A 17,341-nucleotide genomic window follows, 5' to 3' on the forward strand; every position below is an offset into this window, starting at 1 on the left:
AAGTATACAATATTATCCAGAAAGGTATCTAAAAATAAAATAGAATAAATAAATACCTGTCCTAATACTCCTAATGGCTAACACCATGAAATACTTACATTAGAACACAGAACCATCATATTATGGTGTTAACTTATACTACAAAAAGAAAAATTAAAAAGAAAAAACTCAAAAGTTAATTCATAATACAAAAAGAAAAAATATTGAATTATGAAACCCAACAGGGCGATCGAGTTTTCTTTTTCTTATAAGATTGGCAACTCTGTACCTTTGGCACGATATCCGTTATCTTTCCTCGTGTTTACATTTAATTCCGACGTCTTTCAAACCTCGAAATTCGACCTGTTACAATTTTCCACATCTCTTCTATGACTGTACCGAGTATCCATTTATAGTACATACGTACAATTTTCGTTGCGTTTAAGATTTCACCTAGCACAACTAACGTGCAAATGCTTACTCACAAATCAGATAAATTTCTGTATTTCCGGTCAAATCGACTAAACACGAAAAGGTAAAATTTGAAACCTACTACTTATAGGTGTTCAATCGAACGTGTTTGCTGCTGTTGGACGTTCATCTGTCACCCAGACCCTCGACAGTCAAGATGGATGATTCCGAACTGGAGAGCCTGCGCTCAAAGAGAATGGCCCAGATGCAGTCGGAACTTGGTGGAGTAAGTGAAACACTGGAGCTATATTGTATAATCGTATTATATTTTTTCTCATCATTATTGTACACTAACACCGATGAAATGTTTACTTTTGGTTAGTCGCAAGCCGACAATCCTGAGAAGCAAAAACAAGCGGAACAGCAGCGTCAGGCGGTTGAAGACATGAAACACTCAATACTTACCCAAGTATTAAACCAAGCTGCTCGAGCAAGACGTAAGATTTTAGTATTCAAAATAAAACAAAATATAGACATTAATATTGGGTTTGTTAATACAGTGAACACTTTGATGATTGGTAAACCAGAAAAAGGACGCATGGTAGAAAATATGTTACTTAGAATGGCACAGTCTGGACAGATTGTTAATAAATTAGGAGAAGATGAACTTATTGGTTTGTTAGAACAAGTGAACAGTCAAATGCAGTCACAAGAACGCAAAACTACTGTCAAGGTAAACTATATTTTGACCCATAACTATTCTGACTAGTGACTATAAAATATATAAAACTCAATGTAATAATGTTTATTTATTTGCTTTAAATTTTTTATTTTTCAGTTTGATCGAAGAAGAGCTGCTCTTGATGATTCTGATTCTGATTTCTAACACTAAATTATTTTAACTTTAAAACATTACTTTATATATATATATAATTTTGTACTAACGCGTAAGTATCTATTATGAATTTAATGAGATTTTAACAAACATTATTTTATTGTCCGAAATAATAATAATACATAAATTGAGCTTTGTTATTACCTTAAAAAAAAAAAAAAAACATAATAAACAAAATTATATTTTTGATCAAACTAACCTAAATTATTATATCCTGTTTCATGATTCACAATAATGTAAGATATAATTTAAATTTTATCTTATCTACAATTGGTTTGTGATTATTGATTATTCTATTATTATAATTCATGGACTTATGGTTAATAGTAAATTATGAATTAAGTATTCAATGTTCATGTTAAAACAATGTAAAAATTTAGATATTATTTATTAATCATATAATATTTCTAATTAAGTACTTCATATATATATTTAATTAAAATAAAACATGCTAGTCACATTCTCTATTATGGCAAATTATTATTAATTTGTAACCATATAATATTTTTTTTAAACATTAACTTCATAAAGTGTGGGTTTGAGACTGATAGCTAAATATTTCTGCATAATATATGTAATGAACAAATATATTTTGGTAGAGTTCTGTTAAAATTAATAATTTATTCCATATACATTAACAATGTAAATAAGAGATTTAAATTAATCCAGTATTATTGAACTTCATTTTTTTAGTTTGTCTTAATAACCCGAGTCAGTATCGGTAGTATAAAATTGTCAATTTAATATATTAAAATGTTAGTATAATAGGAATAATTACCTCGAATTTGGCTCTTAGAATCAATATTTTGGGCATAATGCATACTATGTACATTGTACACTATACAAACTATAAATAGTGTAATATATTTTTAGTTTGGAATAACTAAATTCACCAAAATATTACTCTTATAGTTTTATAGTATTCTACCAGCTAATATCAAAAATTTAATGATACAATTGTTGGAGTGTATTTAATAAATTAAATATGAATGTGACTTACATTAGACAATAATTTATAGTGTTTATTGCATGTTTAAAACTAATTTAATGCTTTCTAAATGTCCATATAAAATATTAAATAAATAATATAATCATTTCAACATTGAACACAGGTTAATAATATAAACAACTTTATTTTTATCAATAAAATATATTTTATTTTGTTAATCATATCTACAACTAAAATGTCACTGTGATAACATTATAAGTTCTATTTAGTTAAAAATTAATGTATTTGGTTAACAATCATGAAAAATGTATCCCACATTTTGTTTTTGGATGAATATACTTGTCCCTTTATATTTTTAGTTTCATAGAAACGTACAGTCTGTAAGATTATTTGTAGAAAAAATGTTTCTATTGCTTTATACTTGCATTCTAAATAAAAAATGGGAAAACAATTTAAGCATTGGATGGCAATACATAATATAATACTAATAATAATAATAATAATAATAATAATAATAATCATTATATAGAAAACAAAACAATTGAGGTCCAGTCTTGGCAATAAATCTGCACAAAATGTAAACAAGTAATTATAAAACATAATGAATAAATAATTTCCAGTAATATATGTGTACAACTAATATAATTGTATAACAGGAATGTTATGTAACATTATTATCAGTTGTATCACTTGGGTCAACTGACAATTGAGTATTGGAAGTCTGAATGGTATCTTGTTGCTCGAGGCGTGCTGCCACATTGTTCAAGTCCTGATAGTTATCCCTCAACAAACTATATCGAAATTTAATATTTTATCAATTTCATCCAAGAACTAATAAATATTAAATAGATAATATTTTATAACCAAAACTCACTTAAGCATTATCTCAGCGTTTCGTGTACCATGACGTATCTGTTCAGCAACTGATATATTCGATGGAATCGTTGATAAATTCCCAGAATTAAGACCTTGTTCTCTAGCCCTCAATAAAGTTCTCAAAGATCTCACTTGATCTTCAGCTCTTTGAGCCCTTAGCTAAAAAACAATAAATTGTACGCATCACATTAGTATTCAAAAATAGTTTCAATGAATCAAATCACCTAGTACATTGGTTTCAATTATATTTATTTAAATTTTTTCATAAACTGCACATTTGGGTTATACAATTAATTATTTTTATCGATGTTCAATTTATCACTCAAACAAAAATAGTAACTTACCAGTGTTTGTTGTAACATATTATTTAAATTCAATATAGTTGTTCTTAAGTCTTGTTCTGTTGCTTCTAGCCTAGCCACTCTAGCATCAACTACTTCACTGTGTCTAAAACAAGATATTTAGTTACAAAATATTGTTTCAACTTTAGGATCATTTTACCTGTGATTAATAGGGTTGTCATCTATTAAAAATTATAACATTGTAATAACAATTCCTTGTCACTCAAAAATACAAAGTGCTGTTATTTGATTGCAATAGAACCAATTAATTATAATGATACACCCTAGTTCTGATAAAAAGAGTCTCTAACGCATTTCAGTGAAATATCAAAATAAACTAAAACTTACTATTCAAATTGATTTTTATGAAACATGTTTTTTTTTTTTTTACAATTCTAACAAGGAGTATATGGTACACAAGTTATAATATGAGACTGAAGCTTAGAAACTCCACATTTCAAAGCAGAGGTTAACGTCCCAGCAAGCACATTATACTATTCTCAAAACAGGCGGTAAAAGTTCCAGGAAAAATTGAATAAATCATCACTCCAATAAACAATAACAGTAAAATGGATTTAATTAACCACAGATAAAATGAGATAAAGGAAGGTAATTAATACCAAAATAAAAAAACCTTTGAAACCTCGTATAATTCTGGTTAATTGGTGTAGTACCACGTTGAGGATTAATGGTAATGCTTATACGGTTTCGATCAGTCAACTGTTCATTCCGAGTGACTGGATGAACAACTGGAACGCCAATAGGGCCATCAGACAAAAAATCAGGCAAACTGTTAGTAGTTGTAGGTGTGGTAGCACGGGGTTGTGTTGTTGTGTTGGTGAATGGAAGATCTAGTGGCATAACCACACATTGCTGAGGTGTACGGTTACTACGGTTGCCGAACATAGATGGCCGATTTATCCCACGTGTCAAATCAATACTATTTGACCGTGAATCCAGATCACCACTGTCATAAGGTTGATCAGTAGTCATGTGATCTTGAACAAAGTCTGGTAAGGTTGATGTCTCTGTTAATGGCCTCACTGGTTGTGACACACTAGGTACAACTTCGACTTTTGGTTTTGATGTTTGATTGTGTCCATTGTTGCATAAAAAATGTCTAAAAGATAAAAGATTATCTTCACGCTTGATACTGCAAGCAGTGGCGTCTCCAGAGTCTATTAGAAAATAAAATGTTATGATTAATACTTTGAAAATAATTAAATTTGTAATAGATACAAAGAAATATTAAAAGGAAAAAAGTATATAGGTAATCTGCTTCCCAATAAATTATTTTTAAATTTACAAAACTTAAGCACTAGTAATGATCAATGATTAAAATTAAGTTCAAATGATTTATTTATTTTTATTTAAGAAAAAATAGTTTTATTTGAGAAGCTAAAAATTTAAATGTATATATAGTTATGTTTTATTAAGTTAATACAAGCACTTTTTTTAGATTAGAACAAATCATTAGATTTTAACATTGAATTATGGTTTGATTAATGTTTTATATATGTATACCCAATTTAAATATTCAGCTTAAAAAATTAAAGTTTTTTAAAAATTTATTTACTATGTTATAAATATAATTAACTACCTTGCATTGAGGGATGTTGGTAATAAATTAACGATAAAAGATATATAAATAAAAAAATTGTGTCAACCAACAGTTAAAGTAAGTGAAAGGTGAAAGGACCAAAGAATGCAGTACCACAATGCAACATTCCAATAACTGTGCATTTTCAATTACACATTTTATTCAAAGTAGGTCCTACTCAATATTTAGTGTGTTATATATTATCATAGATAAGTATAATACACTACCTATGTAAAAGATGAAATAACATAATTATTGATAAGCAACTATTCTATAACTACCTAGTATTTAAGTATCTTAAAACAAACTATGGATTAAAGGTTATTATAACTAGTAAATTAACTTTAAACCATTCTTTATGTGATAAAATACATTATATTTTTAGCCATTAAATTCCAACTTAAATATTATATCATAAAATATTTTTTTATTACAATTTTAATATGAATAAAATTTAAGAGTTTAAGTTTAACATACAATCTAACAGTTAAACATAATTATATGTGTACTTACCATTTGCATTCAAATTACTGTCATGACGTCTGCTATCCGTATGAGTACCAAGACCAATATCCAATTGACACGGGGGAGTATTCTCATTACCGTTTACTAATAAACTATCTGGTTGACTGTCATTATCACCTTCATTACTCGGTGGATTAGCCACAGCATTGTCGACGTCATTTAATGTATTTTTGTCTTCTTCTTCGGACATTGTATAAAAATATCATACATATATATATAAATGAATATGTTATATGGCTCGATGATTATTTTGCGAATCAAGAGATGATCAGTCGTCTCCACATGGCACTACCTAACTGTTGATGCAAATGCTAAGATAATTATTTCAATAAAATTATTATTCATAAGAAAACAAGTCAAAATATTTTACAAACTGTAACAAGAAGCTAATGTTTAATTTTTTTAATATATTACTATATTAGACATTAGTGTTTAATCAATTTTTTTTTTCAAAATAATTTGCAAAATACTAATGTAATAGCAGTAATAGCGACACATTTGACAAAACAAAATTAAAGAGTAGGGGTTATAGTGATAATGGATCCAGTGTTTCCTAGTATACAATATTAAATTCTTTTTTTTACCCGTATTCACCCGGAACTCGGAAGTAGGTAAACGATTGAAATATTGAATAATATCCACCTTTTATCATGCTTATTTATGCGGAACTATATAAAATAATATAGTATTATTATAGTGTAACAGTGTAACGTAAACAAAACCAAAAGAAATCTAATACAATAATATTAGTAGTATTAGTACCTATATATATGTAAACATAAAATGTCCCTATATTTTATTATAACGTATAATAGTTTCTATTATTATTTATTGCCCTATGGTTTCTACCAACTTATTAACAGTATTAACATAATTTAAATTAAACCAATGGAATTTGGTTCGATTTGTTAGTGTTGTAAGAAAATCGATAAATATTGTTTGTTTACATTATATCAAACAAATTTGTTTTTCTAAGTATACTGTTATATTTTTACAAGTTTTTAAATACCTACAACCCTGAAATCACTAATTCCTAAAAATATAAAAATAGCTTACGACTACCAAGTACCAGACTACAGTTGTAGAACTGCGTTTAAATAAAAAATAGCAACCATGGTATAATTTTATTTTTTATATCTTACATACCCGTACCTGCTTATTTTATTAGAAATAATTATACAAAAGTGTCATGTTGTTCATCACGGGGGGCGGCGGCGCCATGTACATTATATATTATTATAATAAGTCATGTTCCGTAATTAGGAACACTATGATTGGCTGCAGATCTGCAGTATTATTACTGTTATAGGTAGGTATGTGTTGTGTTTGGAACATTTAAAAATAATAGTTCGTAATTCGTATATTATAGAGTAGTAGATATACAGGGCGATTTTTTTATCATGAACCACTCATTATTTCAAAAAGTATCAATGTTTTTGAAAATATTTTTTTACAAAGTTTCATGTTGTTAAAAAAACAACGTTTTTATAAAAAAATTATATTTTTTAATATTTTTTATCCTTATAATTTTTTAAGTTTTTTACTTTTTTGAATGGCAACCTAGAGTTTTAATTTCATATTCCAAAGCAGAATATTTTTCTTAGTATTTTGATACGTAAAAGTCGAATTTTGGACGAGTAGTTTATGAGTTATAAGTATTTAAAGTTTAGATTGGCGGAGTGGAGTGGTACGGGGTTACCCCGCAAAATGTTTGTCCACTACTCCGCTTGTCTAAACTTTAAATACTTATAACTCATGAACTACTCGTCCAAAATTCGATTTTTACGTATCAAAATACTTAGAAAAATATTCTGCTTTGGAATATGAAATTAAAACTGTAGGTTGCCATTCAAAAAAGTAAAAAACTTAAAAAATTATAAGGATAAAAAATATTAAAAAATATAATTTTTTCATAAAAACGTTGTTTTTTAACAATATGAAACTTTGTAAAAAAATATTTTAAAAAACATTGATACTTTTTGAAATAATGAGTGGTTCATGATAAAAAAATCACCCTGTATAATAGGTAAGGCGCGAGTTTACGACTGTATGAATTGTCTACAAAAAAAATAATAAACGTGTTATTTTCATAATACCTAAGTGTAATGTATTTTTAAACACCAGCCGGTCATTACAGCTAATGGGTATGTAAATTGCGATCACTGGTCATAAGCAATTGTTTTTCAGCAGCTTAACGCATGTAGGTACCAGCAAATGTTTATATTATTATGGATAGGTAATGTACAATAACACAGTATTACGCTAGTATTAGTATATAGATTACAGTCAAATAAATACGAGTTTATTAGCTGATTTTGCATTTTTGAATAAAGCCGAAGGAATTTTTATTGTGGCTCGCCTGCGGTGATCAAATGTATATGCAAAAAAAAAACACAATATTAAAGGTAGGTATGCCTATTTTGAGTTTGAAATTACCTAATTTAAACCATTAAATAAACATTTGCACCGAATGACTGCACGTCCTTCAATTCTTGTATAACACACTACAACAGTGTTTCTCAACCTTTTTTTACTCAACGCCCCTTTTATTCATACCCCCCCCACCCCAGAATCAATTTTTCAACCACCTAGTACCTAAACTAATCTAAAATCTTCATATAGTCCTATAAGATAATTATTTAGATGTTATTTAAGTGCTATAAATATTATACCTATATAATTCTATATATTACATTTGGTATTTTAAATTAGTTTTTATTTGCAATCAGTTATAAACAATAAAAACCTTAAATGATAGATGAGCGCCCCCTTAGAAAAACGCCCCCTTCAAAATAAAAAATGCCCACAAGGGGGCGGTAACGTCCACGTTGGGAATCATTGCACTACAGTTAGTATACATTACGATATTACATATTATAGTATAGAATGTATAGATGCATAGGAGATAGGAATAATGTATATAGGATACTCCTACTTTGGCTATGCTTTGCCCAGTGAAAGAATACGCGGTTCATGCCGAAATTCGTTCTTCTGCATCACAACTCTTCACGCACACGGCAATCCGACACATTAAATAATATATCACTATCACTATAAAATGTTTTTTTTGTAGTAGTAGTAGATTCCTACAGAAAAAGTAGTAAATTTGAATATAAAATCATAGAATAAAATAACAAATTTATATTTCTAAATTACACAAATAAATAATAATGATAGCTAATAACGTTACGTGATGTTCCAAGTTTGGTAGAACTTCAAAATTGTTTTAATATACACCCAATTTTTTTACCTAGATGTAAGCCATTATAATTAATTGCAATAAATTTGATATTTATTATGCAGTATTAATAAATTCATATCATGATTAATACTGCATACGTATACTACGGAACGATAGCTTATTCAAATATTCAATATAGCTCTGTTCGTTGGTCGTTGAACATATTATTATTATTATCTGTAATCTAACTACTGTTAATTAATGTTCTTAGATTGCATCAGTATGACAGTATCTATATACTTATATATGTATATAAGTAAATCTCAAAGTTAGGTACTTATTTAGTAGTGTTGGTGCAGTGTAAGTACTTGAGTATACATCTTTGTCATTAAGATGATATAATATACATTTTGTAGGTAAAATACTACCTAATTACTGATTGGTGAAGTGCTGATACATATACATTAGGTATATATAATATAATATTATTATTATGAAAATATGAAATATTAGGTACCATTATTAAAATTTATTATAATTGAAGTTGAAGTACCCAGGTAGTTGGAATCTATATGAGTATATGACTAAATAATGTATACACCTATAACTTATACCTTTATTTTTATTTATTTATAAAGAATATTCACAATCTGTGTTAGAACAGCGCACAATAAGAAAATAAGATAATTTATTTATCTGAGAATTGTACGAGGAGAGAGTCCAACTAGTAATTTAATTGAACCCACCGTGATTTATGATTTTAGGTTATTAAATCTATGCTATATTTTCTCTTGAGTGGATTTATGAGTTGCGTATCGGATGAGATTTGCAATACTAATGGGTTAGTATAGAAACGTTGTTTGGAATAAAAAGATCTGTAATGTATGGTGGCTAATTTATTAGTCATCTGATTTGATTTTTAGTTCAGAGTATAGTGTGGCGTTAGATACTAACCAAGGTGCGGAGGTTATCGTACGAAGAGTAATCGACTGGAATGTTTGTATAGTGTGAATTTGGAAAGGCTTAACACTGCAGTCTCAAATTTGGATCGCATATGCCCAATGCCTATATAGGTTATAAAAATATTTGTACATTCTAAAATGGAATTGGATTGGGAATTTTGATTTTAAAATTGGACGAAGTAGATGTAGTAGGCTGTTAAAGATGTTTATTTTTTTAACCCCTGTAGGTTGCTATGAATTTCATCGGGCTTACGAAAATCGAAAATCGAATATTTTTTATTTATTTAAATGGTTTCCATTGATTTGAGATTATATTAAACTATAATAAATCATAGAAATATGGATTATGTAAGTATTGGCCACTCCACGCTGTAAAATAGATTAAATAAAATTAGGAAAGCTCATTTTGCGAGCTTGCTAAATTCCCAGTTGCCAAAGTTTTATATTCGTCAGGGTCTTGTTATTTTTATAATTGTTATATACACTAATAGTTTTATAATTGTTATATACACTATTAGTTTTATAATTAAGTAGCTTATCTTTTTTTGCTATTTTATTAATAGAATCTTTTTAGACGATCGAATACAATTTTGTGGACGTTTCGGCTTGCGTTTGAACTAAAACAGAAATTACTACTGGAACTGCAGGATGACATGCATAAAACTGTCCATCAAAGGTACGGTGAAAACTTTTCGGGCCATTTGTAGTTCTTAAATTAAAAGTGAAAATGTAAATTTCAGTTAGAAAAAAAAATTTCTTCATTCAGAACGCACTTCGTTTAATGGTTCAATGATGATAAATGATATTATTATAGCAGATATTAGTAGGTAACTCAACTACATTCATGTGATTATATGGTGGGAATTCAAAATTACGACAAAAGATGAGATAATCAGATAATTATCTTAGAATTTGTATCATCGTTTTATTAAATTTGGCAATATTGCACAATCGTGTAATCGTAATTAACACGCGCAATCGTAAACCAAAAGGGTACGTGCGCAATAGTAATGCGCGCAATCGTATTCTATCCAATAAATAATTATCTTAATATTTTATTATATTATATTTTTCAGGTTACTATAACGGACGCACGGTCAGACCGGGGATAAAACTTATCTAATACTAAGGTTTTAAACTTATAATATGTTCAGAAACCTATAATTGGCTAAAACTAAATTAGTATAATATTATTAGTATTAAAGAAATGGATAATCATGTAATTAATGTTTTTGTATAATTTACATTTATTTATATTCTTATTGCGTAATTTATGATAATATGGAGAAATTATTATTTTTATTTGAGCTTTGTAGATTATTTTTACATTTCTTTTCAATATAAATTTATATTACAATATACAGTTAATCGTACCTATATTGGTTGCTATACAGTATGAAGGAAAAAGAGATTTGTTGTCAATTTGTTATTTTTAATATATGAAATGAAACGAAACCGTCAATAAGGCGAACTCTATAATCCGTAATGTTGAACGCTGACAAATGTATTCGATTTGTCAATAAGAGTGTTGTACACAAGCACATTACATTACAGGCTACAGCGAATCGAAAGAATAAAAAAGCTCTCTGTAAAAATAATATTGGACAGCGAAAAATCCTAAATTGTCCTCAATTTTATTTTGACAACATAGAGAAATGTCTGCATTTAATCTATTTTATTAGGTAGGTACGATCTAGGTATTTAACTGATTATTATGTTAATGTTGCTTATAGTTCATGTCAATATTGCAGGAAACATGATTAACTGAGTAAGGTTGCCATTCACTAGAAAATATTATTGCCACATGTGATGCCGTAACAAAAGTTATATTAGAAGACATTTTTGAGCCGCCAGGACCATTGAAAAGTCTTCTCGGTTTCATTAATAAGTTTATTTTTATTATAGAAAATATTTAGAAGTAATACGTAAGTATTAGTAATTAGTATATTATTATTATTTATTATTTACTGATAGATAGAAAAATAAATTACTTGTATAATTGTTATATAGGTACTTACCTAAATAAATCAAACGTTCAGAATCATTTTTCGTATACAATTGTCAATTATGTATCATTGGATATTCAAATTTAATACATCTATTATATCTCTAGTAGCATGGTTACTACAAAAAAATGTTTATCTAATTGTTTTATAAATTATGGTACAATACTAATCAGAGAACTCATCTTGTATAGTTGCATGTTTAAGTTTGAAACATTAAATAATTCGTTAACACATTGAGTATACGTGATATAATATGATATAATAATGTGTATAGTACTATTATAGCTAGACTATATATAATAGAAAATAGGTACCTCCTATCTATAAGTTATAATTTTGTTATGGGTGTTTCAATAAGTAGGTTAGGTTCTTAAATTATTTGATAACACTTTATAATTTTTCGCCTACAACCGTACCCCACGTTGAATACACTAACTCTCGTTTGATCCATAGACCTTATACTATAATATAGTATAAGGTCTATGGTTTGATCACTGAAGTTAAGAAGAGTTGGGCGCAGTTAATACTAGATGGATGTTTGGAAACACTGTGCCGAGTGTGCCGTCGGCATTTTTTCGTGTCGAAAAAATATTTATAGTTATGCAATTTTTCAATATGCGATTCAAGTAATAATATAGTTAAATTAATTAATATAGGTAGTTGTTTCATTTTATTTTTACTATATCTTTAAATTTTATTTTTGAATCTATATTATGTTTCAAAAAGGTGGGTAAGTGAGTACTGCTCTGCTCTGCTTACAGCTGGTGTCTAGAGCTGCAGTCATTGTGTTATGTATGAATTCAATGATATTCAACCATAGTAAACGATAAACAATTTTGAGCGAAAATAGTCATTCTGCGTATTACTAAGTATAGGTATTTAATAATATTGTCGCTAAGTTATTAATTTTACTATTGAGCATTAGATTCAGGCCCTTTCAAGAGTGGATCAGAAGGACCCATGGTAGTGGCAGGCACGTCACCAATGGGGGAGCCTTAGGGGGCCTGGTCTCCTGAGAAATGTCAGTGGCCCCAGACTGGCCCTTGATTTTTATTTTTAAATATTATGGTGTGTAATATAATAATTGTCCCAAGCCGGTTAAATCCTAATTGTATATTATATAGTACTCCATAATATAGTAAGTTAACGATCGTATAACAAAAATTAAATTCCGAAATTTTAAAAATATTCGTCAATAATACAAGATAGACAATAAGACGTCTATTAATAAATTGAAATCTAGGAATGCCAAATACGGGTATCGAACGCACATTTGATAAACACAACTACTACAGACAATACTTTATATAATAGTGGACCAATACGGTAATCGTATAATAAAATAAACATGCCTAACAAAAGGATATGTCCCCAGGGGCGGAGTGGCCCACCAGGATACTGAAAATTCCCGGTGCCCCGGAAGCTAAATGGCTGTTTACCTAAAGTATACCTAGATAGAAAAAATAATAATATAGAGTAATGAAAAAGTATTTATCTATATACGAAGACGAAATTGAATTTAATTGATTATTTCTTTATTATTTTGATATTTTAAATTATGATAAAGCCATTATTATAATTATATCTAAAGCTAAAATAGTTTATTCTTTGTAAGTTGCTATATTTATTTTAATTTAATTAGAACATACCTATTATGATTTATTATTATTTTGGTTTGTGTACCTAATTTTATTTCGGTTTTATAGTTTTGTTAATTGTTTTATCTGTAAGATACATACACTATTATAATATATAATTTTAGTACCTATTTGTTGTTTGCCTGCCTATATATATATTACAAAATTAGATAAAATACAATTTTTAACCAGGAGATGAAAATTTTGGTTGGCCTGGAGGAACTTAATTTTCTTGGCCTGAATTTTTTTTCCCACTCCACCTCTGTATGTCCCAATATAATATTATTATCTATCGATTTAGAGACTTAGCACTAAGCAGCGAACCATAGAAATAGACGACTTGTCCTAATATAGTTTTTTAAGATGTAGGTATATTGTATACCTATATTAATAAATAACAAAAATATAATGCTAATACCTAACTAATACAGACAATACATTGTGAAATGTAGTATTATTTTTTATAGATATTGTCTGATAAGGAGAGGAGTGGTATTGGGCACAAAAAACAGAAAGGGGCCAAAAAATATTGGCCCCCTTATAGAAAAATGTCTAGTTACGTGCCTGGGTACTGGGGCCTGGACTTTCAAGGGGCCTACTGATCATGCAAATAATTACTTTAAAATTATTTCAAAATATATTAGAAAAATATTCAGGGCCCGGATTTAGTTTTGTACCAGAGCCAAAAATATGATGTGCAGGTGGGCCTGATTAGATGAGTAGTATAATAAAATATAATATGTTAGCTAAAAAAGTTGGATTTGAAAATGTCTTAGTGTGTTTACTATATTACAATATACTTTTATAAGTTTCAAGTAGGTATCCACAAATAATATTTTTAAATTACAATAAATAAGTTAAATCGTTATTTTTCTATTAGGTACATATTTTAGTTTGTCCTAGATTGAACTTACATATCAGTGAAAAAACTGTGTTTAATGTCGATATATTTAAAGCATCTTTTAAATTATACAGTATAATCTAGGTACTTGAATGGTTTTAAATTGTCAATTCTTAGGTATAAAAATTGAATATTTTAGAAATTTTGTAAAAATTTGAACTTTAAATACTAATAAAAAAACATATCTATGTATTTTTAATATTTTTAATTGCTATAAAAAACAATACTTACACAATTGTTTTATAATATAATTAGTATTAATAGTATTATAGAGTTTATTATCTAAAGTTTTCATAAAAAAATACTCAAATATACTTATTTTAAAATGTATATTATTTCTGTAAAATACAAAATAAATAGTGTACAATTTGAACAATATTTTCAATCAATATTATATGACGTCATGTGTGACAGTGCTCGAATTGCAAAATTTATAGAAGGGGAGTCATTAATCAGTACAAATGTTTTATAAAAATAGATTATGCTAATTTAAATTTGAGACATTTTGGTTTCAGAATAAATAATGAGGAGAAACCTTGTATAAATTTTCTATTCTCAGGTATAAAAGTTGTAATAATAGCGTGCACGTGACACCATTATCATATTATAAATAAACATATTTTGTAAATATTTTACAGGGTGGATATAATGAATAAAAATGTTTCCGTTGATAAATTTCAGAAAACCGTTATTCTATTAAGTCGTATGCGGTCTCCGTATATGTTGTATATAGTATATACCTCATTAGTATTAAGTAATATACCATTTGGGTATATATTATATATAGTATATACTATACCATACCTATATAATATCTATACTCAATCGTAATACTCATTTAAAAATTTAATTAATACATAACATAGTTTAAGCTTTTTTTTATGGTTAGGGCTTCGACAACAGGTCATTAGCCTGGGGAACTGTAGGGGAAGGTACTGTAAGGTTTTAACTCGTGGGTTTTTTTGGCAGAATTTTGAATGGGCACCCGTGGGTTTCTGCCATGCCCGGTTGCGGGCCGGCGGCCTCTCTCTCCAGACATCGCGAAATGCCCAAAGAGCGATGCTGCCCATGACCGAGATTCGAACCGGCGACTGCGTGCGTCGCAACCGACGCCTTAGTCCGCTCGGCCACTCCACCCCCAGTTTAAGCTTTATTGTATAGTTTATACCATAAAAAAACTCCAGATCGCATAGACGCACATAATTAGAGATCACCTTAATTTCCAATAATTAAATAATTATATAATGCATGTACAATTTTTAAGTATTTATTTTGAATAATTTTAAAAGCAAGAAAATAACATAAACCACATCTCAATTATTTCGATGATTATTAATGATTATCAAACAATTTCTATAAATATCGATAAAACTATTTTCGCTTTGACAAACAACTTGAAAATGTAATAGAATGTTGGTCCTAAAATGTTATAATAGCAATTGAAAATTACTAAAGATGAGTAGAAAGAATATTTTATAAGCATTTAAGTTTTACATTTTTATAAAACGCATCAAAACAATAAAAATTTGAAAATTATAACTTGACATACCCAGTAACATACCTAAATAAATTATAGTAATATATTTTAATTATATACATTTAACTGTATCCGATTTATTTTTGATAATCAATATAAGTAAAATAAAAATAAAATAAAAATGATTTTTTTGAATAATGAATAATAAGAAAATTCTGTTATTTTTTAACTAAATGGGTGACAGTATAAATTATGAATAATATTTTCCCTTTTCTCGTTTGGAACAGTAAGGTTCTGTCAATTTAGTTGAAATATTTCTTTGCAGGCATTGCAAGTTAAACTATATATTATAGGTACTCCTTTACCTTACTCACCATGGTTGACAGACGTTTGGTCCAACGAATTAAGTCCAATTGTAATCTCGTCCACAGTAATAATTTTCGTCTACATGCTTATAGATCCCAGGTGTGTTAAGGACTTATTGTGTCTAATACAGCTAGTATAATATGCATACCAATTATATAATGGCTATAATAAAGTTCAATAGAATGTTCTATACATTAATTCCAAATATTTTGTATTCATCGATGTACTCGTACATAAAAAATATAGAATAAAATTCCTACACAAAAGATAAAACTAAGAAATAATTGACGAATAAATATAACAGAGAACAAATTTTTGTTATTAATTAGAAATACTATAACACAATATTAGATGAAAACAAAATTAATAAATAAGTTTTTACAATATTATGTATTGTAGAAACTATAGGTATATATGTATATACTGTGTATTAATAAATCACCATGGGTGTTAATTTTTGCATGAGAGTTTTTGCGTTTACATATTTTTTAAATAAATATTTTCATATAGGTAAAGGGTCAACTTTTTATTCGTTAGTCGTTAATAGTTATTTTTCGCCAATATATACTGAAAATCACGCATAGCATTGGTAGATATTTGGTATGTACAGCTTTCATTTGGTGTTCCATAAAAAAAAATTGTTGATATTTGGTTATAGATTTATGAAGATTGGAGGGGCTTGACATTGTTACTTTTATAATTGTACTACTGCATGTGAGCCCATTAGACTAAAACTTTCCACGAATTCCAGGAGGTTGATTACGTTATTGTGGGTAAAAGTTTTCTCAAGTTCCCCCTCAATATCCACTTATAATGCGATGTGTCACGATAGAACTGATGTGACCATGTTCCTCGATGATAAAATATGATTTATTTTCTTTCCTGAATTTGTTTTTTCTATATAAAATTGTCATTATTAAGGATTGGTACTTGGTAGATACGAAATAAGTCTAAACATATTTTGAATAATGCGATTTATCCAAGCACATAGCATGTATATTATTATTATTAATATATGCAATTAAAGCTTATTATAATATTTACGGTATTTGCAGTGAACTTAAAATACATGCAAAAGATGCAGCGTGGTCGGCCATGAAAAAAATATCATATAGCAATACAAATCACACATACACGTGTTCAAGTGTTATTGTAAGTCATATCAATTTATATCATTAACTATTATTACGTAAATATGTTATATTATATGCATATATAATATAATATGCGTGCAA

The 17,341-nt window shown here is 28.0% G+C and overlaps 2 protein-coding genes and 1 long non-coding RNA gene across 6 annotated transcripts; 2 read left to right on the plus strand and 1 right to left on the minus strand.

Annotated features, from left to right (window-relative positions):
- The first annotated feature begins 300 nt into the window (after positions 1–300).
- PDCD-5 (programmed cell death 5) lies at positions 301–1,479 on the plus strand. Its single transcript, XM_015521171.2, has 4 exons — positions 301–676; positions 773–887; positions 951–1,123; positions 1,229–1,479. The coding sequence occupies exons 1-4, from the start codon at positions 608–610 to the stop codon at positions 1,274–1,276; spliced, it is 405 nt and encodes a 134-aa protein (XP_015376657.1). The 5' UTR covers positions 301–607; the 3' UTR covers positions 1,277–1,479.
- Positions 1,480–2,415: 936 nt separating this feature from the next.
- Positions 2,416–6,058, minus strand: LOC107162132 (uncharacterized). Of its 3 annotated transcripts, none has more exons than XM_015508907.2 (5): positions 5,565–6,058; positions 4,095–4,629; positions 3,455–3,557; positions 3,109–3,269; positions 2,416–3,025 (listed from the first exon to the last, which is right to left on the minus strand). In XM_015508907.2, the coding sequence occupies exons 1-5, from the start codon at positions 5,764–5,766 to the stop codon at positions 2,896–2,898; spliced, it is 1,131 nt and encodes a 376-aa protein (XP_015364393.1). In that variant the 5' UTR covers positions 5,767–6,058; the 3' UTR covers positions 2,416–2,895. The 3 variants fall into 3 exon arrangements, with proteins under 3 accessions (XP_015364393.1, XP_015364392.1, XP_089084430.1); XM_015508906.2 differs by having other exon boundaries at positions 4,086–4,629; XM_089228304.1 differs by lacking the exon at positions 5,565–6,058 and adding an exon at positions 5,052–5,275 and having other exon boundaries at positions 4,086–4,629.
- A 1,815-nt stretch (positions 6,059–7,873) lies between these two features.
- On the plus strand, positions 7,874–10,924 carry LOC149054942 (uncharacterized). Of its 2 annotated transcripts, XR_016192041.1 has the most exons (4): positions 7,874–7,981; positions 10,294–10,395; positions 10,460–10,546; positions 10,796–10,924. It is a non-coding gene; the product is annotated as an uncharacterized LOC149054942 (long non-coding RNA). The 2 variants fall into 2 exon arrangements; XR_016192042.1 differs by lacking the exon at positions 10,460–10,546 and having other exon boundaries at positions 10,796–10,882.
- The last annotated feature ends 6,417 nt before the right edge of the window (positions 10,925–17,341 follow it).

This window comes from Diuraphis noxia, unplaced genomic scaffold (assembly GCF_037042655.1).
Source record: "Diuraphis noxia isolate RWA-SAM2 unplaced genomic scaffold, SU_Dnox_SAM2 contig0005, whole genome shotgun sequence".
Classification (NCBI taxonomy): domain Eukaryota; kingdom Metazoa; phylum Arthropoda; class Insecta; order Hemiptera; family Aphididae; genus Diuraphis; species Diuraphis noxia.

Bases quoted from the DNA above. Each gene is read 5' to 3' on its own strand.
- LOC107162132 (XM_015508906.2), bottom strand. From the start codon at position 5,766: ATGTCCGAAGAAGAAGACAAAAATACATTAAATGACGTCGACAATGCT. The intron at 4,630-5,564 runs GTAAGTACACAT...ATTTTCTAATAG, and splicing joins CAGTAATTTGAATGCAAATG to ACTCTGGAGACGCCACTGCT. The intron at 3,026-3,108 runs GTGAGTTTTGGT...ATTTCGATATAG, and splicing joins AACGCTGAGATAATGCTTAA to TTTGTTGAGGGATAACTATC.
- PDCD-5 (XM_015521171.2), top strand. From the start codon at position 608: ATGGATGATTCCGAACTGGAGAGCCTGCGCTCAAAGAGAATGGCCCAG. The intron at 888-950 runs GTAAGATTTTAG...TTGTTAATACAG, and splicing joins CCAAGCTGCTCGAGCAAGAC to TGAACACTTTGATGATTGGT. The intron at 1,124-1,228 runs GTAAACTATATT...TTTATTTTTCAG, and splicing joins AACGCAAAACTACTGTCAAG to TTTGATCGAAGAAGAGCTGC.